Consider the following 12,370-nt stretch of genomic DNA (forward strand, 5'->3'; position numbering starts at 1 on the left):
GTTTCCACAGGACCACACGGCATCCTCCCGTTACCGAACAAAGAAAGAACTGCGCACATCCCGGTCTTTCCTTTTGAGAACGCGGGAGGGCCCATCGTGACCGAGAAAGCAAAACTTTGAATATTTTAGCGTTGGCAGTTATCTTTTCGTAGACCGGTGAGGAACCCTCGGCGAAGGTCGTCACGCGTTAGTTACCGTATATAGCGCTTCGTAGAAGGCCGTTTTCGTCATAAATTTCGACGTATTTCTATGCTGTATACCGAGCAGATCGCTTTGCGAATGTTTTCAGGATAGGTGTACATATACTATTCGTTGCAGTGCTTCTTGCGAACGTGGAGAAAAAGTTAGTTAATGCAAGATTGGCGTGCAATGTCCCCGAATAGATGTTATACGGCAGATGCCGTGCTTGGTTTGTCAGCTGTCGTCGTTTTGGAGTACGAGGCGCGAAATTGTGGTGCAGAAACTGTGTGTCGGAACGTGCCGACGAAATAACAAGCAGCTCATACGTAAGAAACGTTTTCACGAAAATGTGGCTGTCAATCGTAATGCGGAACAATATTGAACCTAACAAACCGGCCAGAGACGCAGTTCTCAGAAGTGACCACCTTCGTGGATGCGACTCTAAAGTACACTTGACAAAGTACGTAGAAAACGAGTCCGACTAGAGCTATCTGCCGTTGGTCCTTCTAAATGAGAGCAATGTCTTTAGTGGTGCCCCAATTTCTGTGTCGGTCCCCGTTTGTCTCGCTGATGCATCAAGGAAACTGGAGCGGTTTCTCGAGGCAGCTGTCGTCTATGTCTAAGCCCAACTTTACGAAAACAGCCCAACTTCCACCATTGTGAAACATCTTTAGAAGAGTTAACTGCTGGGCTAGTTGGTGATCTTGCATACTGACAAGATTTTGCGCCAAAAAAACAACACACACAAGAAAGACGACGACACCACGGGCGCCCATGGTGTCGTCGTCTTTCTTGTGTGTGTTGTTTTGTTTTTTTTGGCGCAAAATCTTTTCAGTATGTGAAACATCCTCTCAGTGGCCATTGAATGTCTCCGCCGTCGATATCACGTTAAGCAACGAACATACAAATCTGTGAACAAAAAGCGTGGACGATTTAAAACCAGTGCCCATGTTACCCACCCTTATTGTGTACACGATCCGGTACTGCTTGTTGTGATGCTTTTCAAGGTGGGCCGTACAAACTGGCCCAATCTTTTGTAGGCGAACGTTTGAGAAGATTAAACGCCATCAGTACACCGTTAAAATTTGGGGAGGGGGGGGAAAGAGAAAGCAGGGAGAGTATGAAAATTTTTCTAACCTATCTTTTCTGTTTTCTTCTGCTTTCTGTTCGCTTGGTTTTCTGTAATTGCACCGAAATAATCTGTTTATTTGCCTCGGTAATTTCACAGAAAATAAATATTGTTAGACAGTTTATTCCATTAAGGGAGTCACTTTTACTCCCCTCCTGGCTGCAGCCTTTTATGTCGTACAAAAGAGTCCAATGCTGCTATGCGATTCTAACAGATCATAGATCTACTGATAAGCGCGCATGAGATGTGACCACCTGACAAGATATCTGACGCCAAGACACCCAGCCACATCCTAGTATTCACTCTTAAGTTTATATATCGACGCTCTGAGCACCAGGTCTCGCCCTCATTGCAGGTGTATCTTATTGAGGAACTAACACCGATTGACTCGCGCATGCGAGATCTGCCTGCCCATACTTGCGCGGCTGGTGAAACTGCACGCAAATGCTAATTGATAATAGTAAAGGCACGAGAAAATCTCATTTCGCTCACAGCATTGATGACACATTTGTCACTCTTTCCCTGATGACACATTGTTGCCTTGACCACTTCTGTTAAATATCGAGAAAAACTCTCTTTGATCATTAGCAGAAAATAAAAAGTAATTTCTTAAAGTAGAACAATCTCTTGAAAATAACTTTCTGCCTTACGACAGAAAGTTATTTTCAATGAAAGAAACAGAGATTGTTCTATTTTAAGAAATTACTTTGAAATGAAAATTTTCCGTTCTTCCATTGTTTTCTTTTTTTTTCGACATTTATATTTTGCGGTGTACTGATGAGGGAGACTTACTCGCCAACAACTGACGGTTAATCGCGATCTACTGCGTTGGCTATACAAGCTGCGCTGTGTACCTCGCGGTGGTACTCTTGCCAGTCAGTTTGTCGGAAATGCGTGCAACTGTTTTACGCGAGAAAGGAACACCCGTGCTCTCGGCGTTCCTTCGCCTCGTACCAGTTGCGTGCAGCTGTGCGTGTACAACTCGCGCGTTCCCGCTTGCGCTACTGCGTGGTGCAGGCACGCATAGCAGCCAGCCGTCGAGCCCCCTGTCCCGCAACTCTGCCGGCACCGGCGCCGAGAACACCGACCGGCTCGATAGCGACGTCTCGGACCGCCTCAGCAGCAGCATCGCCTCGGGATCTGAGGAAGAGCCGCTCGGTGAGTCACGTGACTTTCTTTTTCCCCTGCGGCTTAGCTTCGAGCATGCGTAACGCCTAACCCTTAGTTTAGGAAAGAAAAAAAAAAGGAACTGTAATAGTCTATAGATCGATTGTCTGTTGATATTGCGTAGGTCATTTTGCATTCTCATGGACTATGATTGTACGTCTATGCTCCTTTCTTTCTTTACCTCTACTTTGTTATCACTTTACCTCCCCATCCCCTCTGTCCCCAGCGTAGGGTAGCAAACCGGATCTTCCTCTCTGGTTAACCTCCTTGCCTTTCCCCTTCTGTCTCTCTCTCTCTCTCTTTCTCTCTCTGATATACTGCACGTCCTTCCCTATATGCATCAGCATCTTTAAAAGTGGCTTTCTTCACTCATAGAGCCATTAGCCGATAAAGGTATTGAAGTGAAACGGAGTAAGCAAATCTTTCCAAACTCTCCACCTGAATTCTCACAGCTATATGTAATCTAATGGTTACTTCAGGTATACGTATATACTACTACTAGATTCATCGCGTCACTCTATTGAATCTAGCAACAACTTCTGCCTGAGAAGTAGAGGCCACGCCGAAGATGCCTATAGAAACTACACTGAGTCTGGTTGACCTTGTTCCGCCCTTTTCACTTGTAGAGGGTCGAAGGAAGAAAATAAAGACCCCGAGAGCAGCTTTTCGAAGCCATAGGTCCCCTACTGTTCAAGGCAGCAGCCGCGAAAAGTGTGCATGACGTTGGGTCACAAGTGTCAAATAAAAACCAACTGAATATGAGCCACCGTGGAACACATAATGGCATCGGTAGCGGAAACGCGCAAATTGATAAATATATATGTATATATATAAACTAAGCATACACTCATGGGACAAATGCCAACTCTGTAATAGAGAGAAAAAAAAAGACTACCACAATTAAAGGTTTCTTGGGGTTACCGTTCGACTTTGTGCGTTGCAACTCTGTCTTCCGGCGCATCAGACTGACTGCGCAACCTTTCGCGTTGCTTAGACGTGCTTTGTAATATGATTTTGTCCTTTCGCGAAATAGGCGCGAGTGGGAGGAAGAGCCACGTTGGACCCGTGCCAAATGCTCACGATGAGCGACGACCGGACACAGTGGCCTATTGTAAGGTTAAGGCGCCGACGCCGCTTTGGTTAAGACGTGGTGAGCAGAGAAACTATCAGAGCGGAGCTTGACGCCCGAGGTCGTGGTATACATAAGGCAAACGACGTGAAATGTTAGATGGAGCTGGATCTGTTTATCGTGTTTTGCGTTATTGTTATTTCTGCACCTGCGTACTTTTCTGGCATTTGGGCGAAGCGCTGCATTTTCTTTGACATCACCCGTGTTGTTGTAACTCGTGATCCTGTATTGCGTGGTCGAAGCCTGCTAAACTTTCTCTGTCGAGGCGGGTCAGAGTCGATGAGGACGTCTTCTAAGCCTCTGCGCGATGACGTGTTACTATTCACTGCGATTCTCTCACCGCTCGTCAACATTTATTCGCGAGTGTTCGATACTAGGAGTAAAAGCGTTATTTAACCCAGAAAAGGATATTATCGGTGACCTTTTGCAGCGGAGATGCCTATGGCTAGGATTCCGGGATTTCCTCGTGGCGTGACGTCGACAGAAAACTATAATCTATGACTCATACCCTCAGTCTGAATGTCTCATACCCCCGTAAGGCGGAGGATACAAGCACGCAGCCAAGTGAAACGGAAGATGCATACATTCTTTGGAATAACGCATACAACATACAGAACAGCATACGTTTCAATAAATAACAAGTTCAAAACAAGCATCTGAACTATACACAATTGATGCTACGGCGCTCCCGCTCCTACATGCAATGCGAAGCACGTAGCCTTCCCCGCATACGTTGTTTCCCGGTAAAGATTACTTGTTTTCCAAGCCGCCGCGGCGATGGCAGCTTGACTATAGCGCACTAAGCAGGGAGTGAAGTAACTACACTTTCGTACGTAAAAGGGCCACCCGCCTAGAAACTGATTTGTGTTGTGACAGTGCTATGGAAAGGCCAAGTATAGTGAGGACTCCTGAAGAACAGCAGGAGTACGAGGCGAATTTCTCTTCTCTCGGTTCCTCTCTTTGTAGGTGCACGAAGTAGCGGCGCAAGCCAATTCACAGGCCGTCGAAACATCTTAGGCCAATGATTAGGTAAAGCGCATGTGAACGTCGCCACGTGAATAATTTCAAGCTACTTCGCAATGGGTGATCGTTTTAGTTGTCGTTTACAGCTTCGCTGTCCAATCACCTTCACAGCGTGGATTACGGACTTTTTTTTAAACATTCAGCACGATTGACGTATGTGCGTGAACGTACTGAAGCGACAATGCTACCATTCTCTGAGCACTCCCGACACCATGTGTCTTTGAGGTAGCCGAGATTAGAGAGGTCAGAGGCGCGACTTCCGCTTGATTTGCGGACAACGCAGGCCTCCGTGAACCGTAATAACGTAAAAAAAAGAGATGAATTATTTAGACAGTTCGTGCAACTTCCATGGATGTTTATCCATGAAGTCGGTAGAAGGCCTGTAAACACGCCATAAAAGTATAGCCATACACATTTTTTTTTTTCTCGAGTAATGTCTACAGGAATTTTCCTTCATATTTTTGAACGTGTATACGGACCAACAAATGAAAAGTCGATGTGAGTGATGCCAAACATGCCCGGAAGTACACACCCCGCCTCTATAAAGAGTCCGAATGCAGTTTTGTCATGGTATAATGCGTCTGCACTCTACTTGACATAATAAGATCAGGACAGAGCAGTTGCAAGCACGCCTCGGCCAGCTTGGATCTGTTTGTATACCTGCAACATCATCACCGCCATGTATACTGCTACAATCACATCTGTCTGTTCAAATGGTACTCAGGGCTACAGCCATCTCTGCGTCGACGCCTTCTTCACCTTGTCGATAGCCCCGTGGTAGTCAGAAGAAATACATTGCACACAAACATGCGTGTTTGTTCTTTCTGCTATTTCCTGCATTTTGCCTAGGCCAAAATGGTCATAAGATCATAATCAGCACCCAGCTCTCATTCTCTTTTGCGTTTGGTGTTGAAGGAGTACTAACGTGAGAGTTTCAACATGTCCTAATTTTCTGTTTCTTCGCAGTAACTTCGGCTCCGTGCTTTCTGAATACTAGAAAAAAAAGATACCGGATAAGCCGCCAGAGCGCCCTAAAGTTCAGAATCTCCGTGAGTTCTGGCGACGCCCTCAGATGAATGAACGAGTGGTATCAAGACATTAACTTCGACCCTCGGAACGCCTCCGGTTTCATTGTCCTACCTACCCGCCGTGGTTGCTCAGTGGCTATGGTGTTGGGCTGCTGAGCACGAGGTCGCGGGATCGAATCCCGGCCACGGCGGCCGCATTTCGATGGGGGCGAAATGCGAAAACACCCGTGTGCTTAGATTTAGGTGCACGTTAAAGAACCCCAGGTGGTCAAAATTTCCGGAGTCCTCCACTACGGCGTGCCTCATAATCAGAAAGTGGTTTTGGCACGTAAAACCCCAAATATTATTATTATTATTATTCATTGTCCTACCTAGATTTACTCTTGAGTTATCATCACTTGGGCGTTACCTCGTGGGCGACCGAAAAAGGAGTCATGTGGTTAAACCGTCGCTGCATTCTTTCACTTGTTTATCGTTACACCCAGTCCACTATATCTGTGCAAAAAAAAAAATTATAGAAAGAAAGATGTTATCCTTTAACGTATTTAAGAGAAAGCTACCGGTTTACGTGTGATTGCGTCACGTCTGCACTGTTCGCGTTCGACGGTGGATAGACAGATACTGTACGAAAGAGGAGACACGCCCGTGACACGTCCCAGAAAGTTCGAGTGGCAAGCGGCTTGCGCAGGGTGCGCTGATAGGTAGCGGGACAGTCACGGTATTGCGTTGACAACGACAAGCGGTGCTGGCGCCTAACACTGTCCATGGTGTTTGAAACGAGGAAGCGGCCTGCGCAGGGCGTGCGCTCGAGTTGACACGTGCACGTGGCTTTATCTCGACATTTTCTTGTCTGTCGCATTCGCTTGCTCCGCGCTATCTTTGTTCGGTGACAGCCCGTCGAGCGAAGTCAGGCTAACGAGAAACTTGGGGAAATCCTGCATGGCGTCCCGGCAGCCGAATTCACAAACGTTTTCCTTCGGAAGTACATTTTGCCATTGGCCGCCCTCGCTGATGATACGTACGGCATCAGGATTGGCTAGAATTCTCTCTTGCAAAAACTTCCTGATCCGAGATCACAAAGTGTTCTTTTTATAGATAGGTGTCGACTGCAATCGACCAGCCGCCTTCGGCAATGACGTCATGACGCACCGGCGCGCTCCGTTTCGGCGATCACTGCGGCTGTCACGCGCGGGCGCAGTCAAAAGAAACGCGCGTATAGCGCTCTCGATTGGCATCAACTATGGCATCAAATTAATGCATCTTATAAGTGTTTCCCAACGTTGATTTCATTGCCGAGTGCAATAGTTTGACGTGCGAAAACCGTTTCCTTAAGTTTCTACAACTTCAGAAATATGCGTCAGTACCGTTTGGGAGCAGTAATGACGCACGACCGCCATGAGTAATGCATTTCGCCCTCTTCACGGCAAATACGGGTTTGGTGACCCCCTTATAACAAATACTCTGTAGATGTTCGGTTTACACTCCATTTGAATACAGTGTCAGAAAGGGCGAGAATGTTCTACGCAGCGCTAGAGTCTGGCAGCAAAAGAAGGTAGAGATGGAGATAGAGAGGGGGGGGGGGGGGGGGATAAAGAAAAATATATTAAAGATGCGGTACGGGCGTCGCGCATCCCTTGCTAACCACCTCGCTCGCCCACTCGAACTCTCGCGTGCCACGTTCTTCATGTTTCCCCCCCCCCTCCCCCCCCAGGAAGCGACGTTTTCCACGTGCTAATCGCTGCGCGTGCTGCAGACGACACGGCGGGACCTCTGCTAACCCCCGCTGCAGGCCACGTAGTACGGCGTACAAGCTCAAGCAAGCAGCACTCGACATTTGTATCCGTCCCAAGGAGTGGGTTGTACGATGATGCACTCGGCCGTCCGAACGGCGTGTTCACACGCAGCGACGGGGTCAGCGTGACGCCCCATCGTCGGCGAACGTCGGTCCGGGTCATCCGAGGCTAACACAGCGGCGACGCCTTCCAATCTACACGTCCGCTACGCTGGGGAGTGAACGAAAAAAACATAAGTAAATGAATAAAGGCGCGAATAGAAAACGAACAAGATTAGATACGCGCGCGCCCAGATGGAAGGAAACAACAGACACACGCCGTCCTTCTCTCTCTCCCTCGGGAGGAAGCCGAATGCTGCGAGACGAGCAGAAATGAAAGCAACAATAACGAGTTAACAGTCGAAGAAAGAATCGAGGAGATGGTAGAAGAACTAGGCACGTGCGGCGAGCGGACGCACGCGGCAACGGTATACGTGCTGCGCGCGCGGGCTGACTCAACCAGTTTTATGAGTCGTAATACGCCGCCCCGTCGCCTCACAGCTGGAAGAGTAAAAGAAGAAATAATAGAGAGATGGGGAGGCGAACAAAAATAAAGAAAAGGAAAGGTCGCTTTCTCTCTAACGTGCCGCGAGCGAGCGACGGCGGAGCCGCCTGACGTGGCTGGCGCGGGTCAGAGGTCACGGCGGAGAGGGTCAGGTGTCGGAGCATAGGTCACGGCGCGCGCCGCCGGGGGTGAGAGTTCGAAGCGGCGGCTGCTCCCCCGCGGGCAGAGGAGACGGCGGGCGGCGAAAGAGTCCACGTTGGAAGAGGGGGCTATAGAGGGAGAGAGAGAGGGGCCGAGGTGGCACCGTAAGAGGGGGAGGGGGGATTTACAAGCATAACCTCTGACCCAGTTCCGAGAGGAGGTTTTTGCCTGGAAAGCGCTGAGAAACGCGAGAGCTCGCCACGTCTTAAGCGCGTCTGTGCGTGCGCGTGTGTCTAGGACTTCGGGCTGTCGGCGACCCCTCGCGCTCGTGATCTTTGCGTGGCCTTTGGCCCGACCTCACCGGAGACCCTTGACACGACGATCTTTGTCTGGAGGAGTTATAAGGAAAGGCCTCGGTCGGACCGTTGCCTTCGACTGGTCGGTCGCGCTCTCTGCTGGAGAAGTATTGTTTCGTCTCCATCTTCGCAGGGCCCCTTCCGCTGACGTGTGTTTCTTTGAGTATGCCGTTACGAGTGCGTGTACTCGGACGGACGCGCCATTTTTAGCACGTTCCTGTTTGACCTTCTGCGCGCGCCCCCTTTTTAGAGCCCACCGTACGTGAAGAGAGATTCTTTTCATTGTCGTATGTCTCTGTTTGAAGACATTTCCGCTCGCGCCAGCTAACAGTGGGCTGTGGTGGGAAGTTAACTTTGTTTCGACACGTCGTTCAAACTTGAAGTGAGATCTAACAGATCGGGGATTCAAGGATGGTTGCACCCTCAAGAAGTCAAACATTATCCTTATATACTTCCCGTTTGGGATTATGTGTTATCTGGCATGCTCACCTGTGGTAACGTACTCTGCGTCACAATGTTGCTACTCAAATATCCAGAGGAATTAAATGATGATCATGCTGTAGAGGGGCAGTACGAAAAGAAACAACATATGGCGTCTTTGTTTAAATCGGGCAGAACCTAACAGAGAGAAGTAAGACTAAGTACCGTAATGTACAGCGATATTTAAAATGAGGGCACTATAAGCGTAACCCTAGCCAAGCGTCAGCCACTGGTGTGCAAACCAGCTGACGATGCTTGGTAGTGATACTTGAGTGTTACTTGCTCGTGTCTCTGCCATTACGTCTTGAATAATACGTGCACGCTTCCTGAGCTGACTATATCCGTGAAGATCGCGATTTTGAGTACGCATGAGCATAAAACTTCCCTTAAGCTACAAATTACACCTCGCTTAGGAGCGTGTATCTGTGTGCGACGCCAATTCTTATTTTTTCCCCAACTTGAGTACATCCTGCGCACATTGTCGTCGCTTATGTCCTCCCATAGTCCGAAAGACTGAATAAAGGCGTCTGCGTAGCGCCATCTCCGGCAGTGGTCCTGACATGCCGGTGATGTGGTCCACTAGCCCAGCCGCGCACCTGGTGGTTCGTTTGGTTGCAAATTCACATGGCGTAGATGACGTCGGCCTGCCGTTTTCCCTAGAAGCCTGCAGAGGCGATCCAGGCCCTTCTCCCTCACTGGCGCCAGATATGATGGATGACTCTTCAAAAAAATGCAAGCAAAAGCCGCAAGTCGCCCATGTGCGCGAGAGAGGTGATTTAATTTCACAATGAGCACGATGTCCATGGACGATTAAAAAGGCGTTCACGTTCTTAGTTGACCGTTTCTTCGTGTGCCCGAAGAGGCGCTGTGCCTATACGTACGAGGAAATCGCCGGAAAACTAAACTAAGAAATATTATCAGTGAGGGGAATGGAAAATTGCGGAAGCTGCCGCGACCTGCGCGACGGCGTCGCCAATTGAGAAACGCAGTAAGTCACGGGGCGGCACCTTGAGTACAGACATCCGCATATTTCATAGCTCGGACGAGCCGCGCGCTCGCCGGTGGCATTAAGGATTATCTGCCGATTGAATCTTCAGACGCCGCGTGGCATACCACCGCCACCATGCGCCGCTTCTTCTCGTTCGCAAAACCAAAGCGCGAAATGAGCGAAGAAAAACGAAAGAACCAAAAACGAGTGTCGCAGGGCTTACAGTGGCCGAGACTGTTTGACCGCGCGCGATGACCCTAGATCGCCAGTGCCAGCGGCCACAGTCGGACCGGGCCAGCTGCAGGGATTCGATCCGCTTCGCGTCCGGAACATATTGCGGTATCGCCGACCGTGCTTGGCGCACGGGCCAGCCTCGGATTCGCACGTCAAGAGGAGCATTCCGTATTCCTGCGGCGCCGTTTTTTTTTTCTCCTTTTTTTTTCTTGCGCGTGTGAATCGACCTTAAAATACCGGTGGCTCCGGGTCAAGGGTATATGCACGCGCCTCCGCTTCGTTCTTCGTGTTTCTTTATTATTATTTCTTTTTATCTCTGTAGTTATGTGTACTGCTCTTCGTTGCGCTCTGTCGTGGAAAGCTTAGCAATGTCAATAACATCCCGATATAACATTTGTCTGGGCTAGTTAGGGCGCGATTATTAAGAACGCTGGGGTAGTATTCATTTCATAAAGGAAAGAGGAAGAAAGGAAAGTGTTGCCGACTGCACTGTAACGGCCTATATGGGGCTGCTGGCACCTGAACGGCGAGACCAGCGTGCGGGTATGGGTGCAAAGTACATAGGACAGGAGAACAGTAGAGAATAAATATATAGCGTATAAGGCGAACACTGTATACACTCATCTATAAGTAGCGGCTATGTGAATGTGTCGCCCATAGTAACCTGCCGTGGTTGCTTAGTGGCTATGGTGCTGGGCTGCTAATCGCGAGGTCGTTGGATCGAATCCCGGCCACGGCGGCCGTGTTTCGATGGGGGCGAAATGCGAAAACGCCCCTGTGTTTAGATTTAGGTGCACGTTAAAGAACCCCAGGTGGTCCATATTTCTGGAGTCCTCCACTACGGCGCGCCTCGTAATCAGAAAGCGGTTTTGGCACGTAAAGCACCATAATTCAAATCGATTCGTCCATAGTTGACGCAAAAGTAAACGCTGCATAATCGAGGGAAGAAAATGAAGTTTGTTGTATTCTCCTACGGTTCGTGTGTTGTTCAAACCATTGTCATAGTTAATACCCGGTAGCACGTCGATGTCTGCGGGCTTGCGGTATTCGCAAGAAAACTCTCGACGGAAAGCGCACGACTTATCGCGAGGTGGCCCTTGTGTGAAGGGTTTGAGAAAAAAACGGCTCGATTTTGACTCGTGAACCGCGGTAAACGTCTAACGAGCGAGCGAGTCGGTTGCGACCATCACCGAGTGAGTTGTCCAGGAAAGTATCTCTCTTGTTTTTTACGTGTCGAATTCGTGCTATGTTTGAATAACAGACAGAGAGAGAGAAAAATAAAATGAAAAGGAGCAGTGACTCGCCAAAATGCTAACGTTGCGGTGGCGAGGCAACCCAAGTAACGACCAGGCGAGACGTCACTCGTTACGACGTCACCATTACACAGACGCGGTCGTCCTCCACGACAAAGACGGAGTCGTTCAACCGCCCCACTTCCCACTTCTCCGCGGTTTTAAGGAGCGCGCCAACGCTTTGGTTTATATACGAGAAACTGAACGGAGTCGTTTCATTGTGTCTACTCGTACCAGAGGCGGCAGAAGGGGGTGCTTTATAACTCGGATACCATGGCGCCATAAGAAACAAACGTATCAAGGAAATCGCCTTGCCTATACAGAAGTCAACCGTTCTGCTGTTCTCTTTATGAGCAGGCATGTGGCGTTTTGCTCTGCGGCGTCTGAAATAGACGTACACGTGCGCGCGCGTGCGGTCGACTTTAAAAGACTGCTATTACAGGCCCCGCATCAACTTCAAAACGCAACGCCACGATTCAAATGCGCGCTTCATCTTTCTTTTCCTACTTTCTTTTTTTCGTTTCGCCTTGGAAGTTCGCGGTACACGGAGAGAAATTTGTCGGGCTCGCATTTTGGCCTAGATAGGCGAGTCACAAGCCGGCAGCGTACGAGTCACATAAACGCGTGAGATAGACGAGGCCGACACTCCCTTTTGGCAGTTCGGCAGCCGCAGGAGCGTCGATCAGCCGTGACGGGCAAGTGCACCCGCTGTTGACTTGTGAGAACCGTGTCTACGGTATATAGAGGAGCGGTGGCACCAAGCGCGAGGAAGCGGGGACCTAAGAAGGCCGTCACCGCCAGTGCAACCACCTTGTATAGCACGTCTCGCAGTGGCCGCCCTCAGAGTCGAACGAGACATCTGACCTGTTGCCGGCTGCCTGGCAGCT

The 12,370-nt window shown here is 49.3% G+C and overlaps 1 protein-coding gene across 7 annotated transcripts in view; it reads left to right on the forward strand.

Moving 5' to 3' along the window:
- LOC135904617 (sterile alpha motif domain-containing protein 11-like) overlaps nt 1-12,370 on the forward strand; it is a 523,025-nt gene that overhangs the window by 334,034 nt on the left and 176,621 nt on the right. For all 7 annotated transcript variants that reach the window (XM_070534069.1, XM_070534065.1, XM_070534066.1 and 4 more), the window contains exon 4: nt 2,327-2,467. In XM_070534069.1, the coding sequence (XP_070390170.1) occupies nt 2,327-2,467 (141 nt within the window). The remainder of the gene's footprint in view (nt 1-2,326; nt 2,468-12,370) is intronic.

This window comes from Dermacentor albipictus, chromosome 2 (genome assembly GCF_038994185.2).
Source record: "Dermacentor albipictus isolate Rhodes 1998 colony chromosome 2, USDA_Dalb.pri_finalv2, whole genome shotgun sequence".
Taxonomy (NCBI): domain Eukaryota; kingdom Metazoa; phylum Arthropoda; class Arachnida; order Ixodida; family Ixodidae; genus Dermacentor; species Dermacentor albipictus.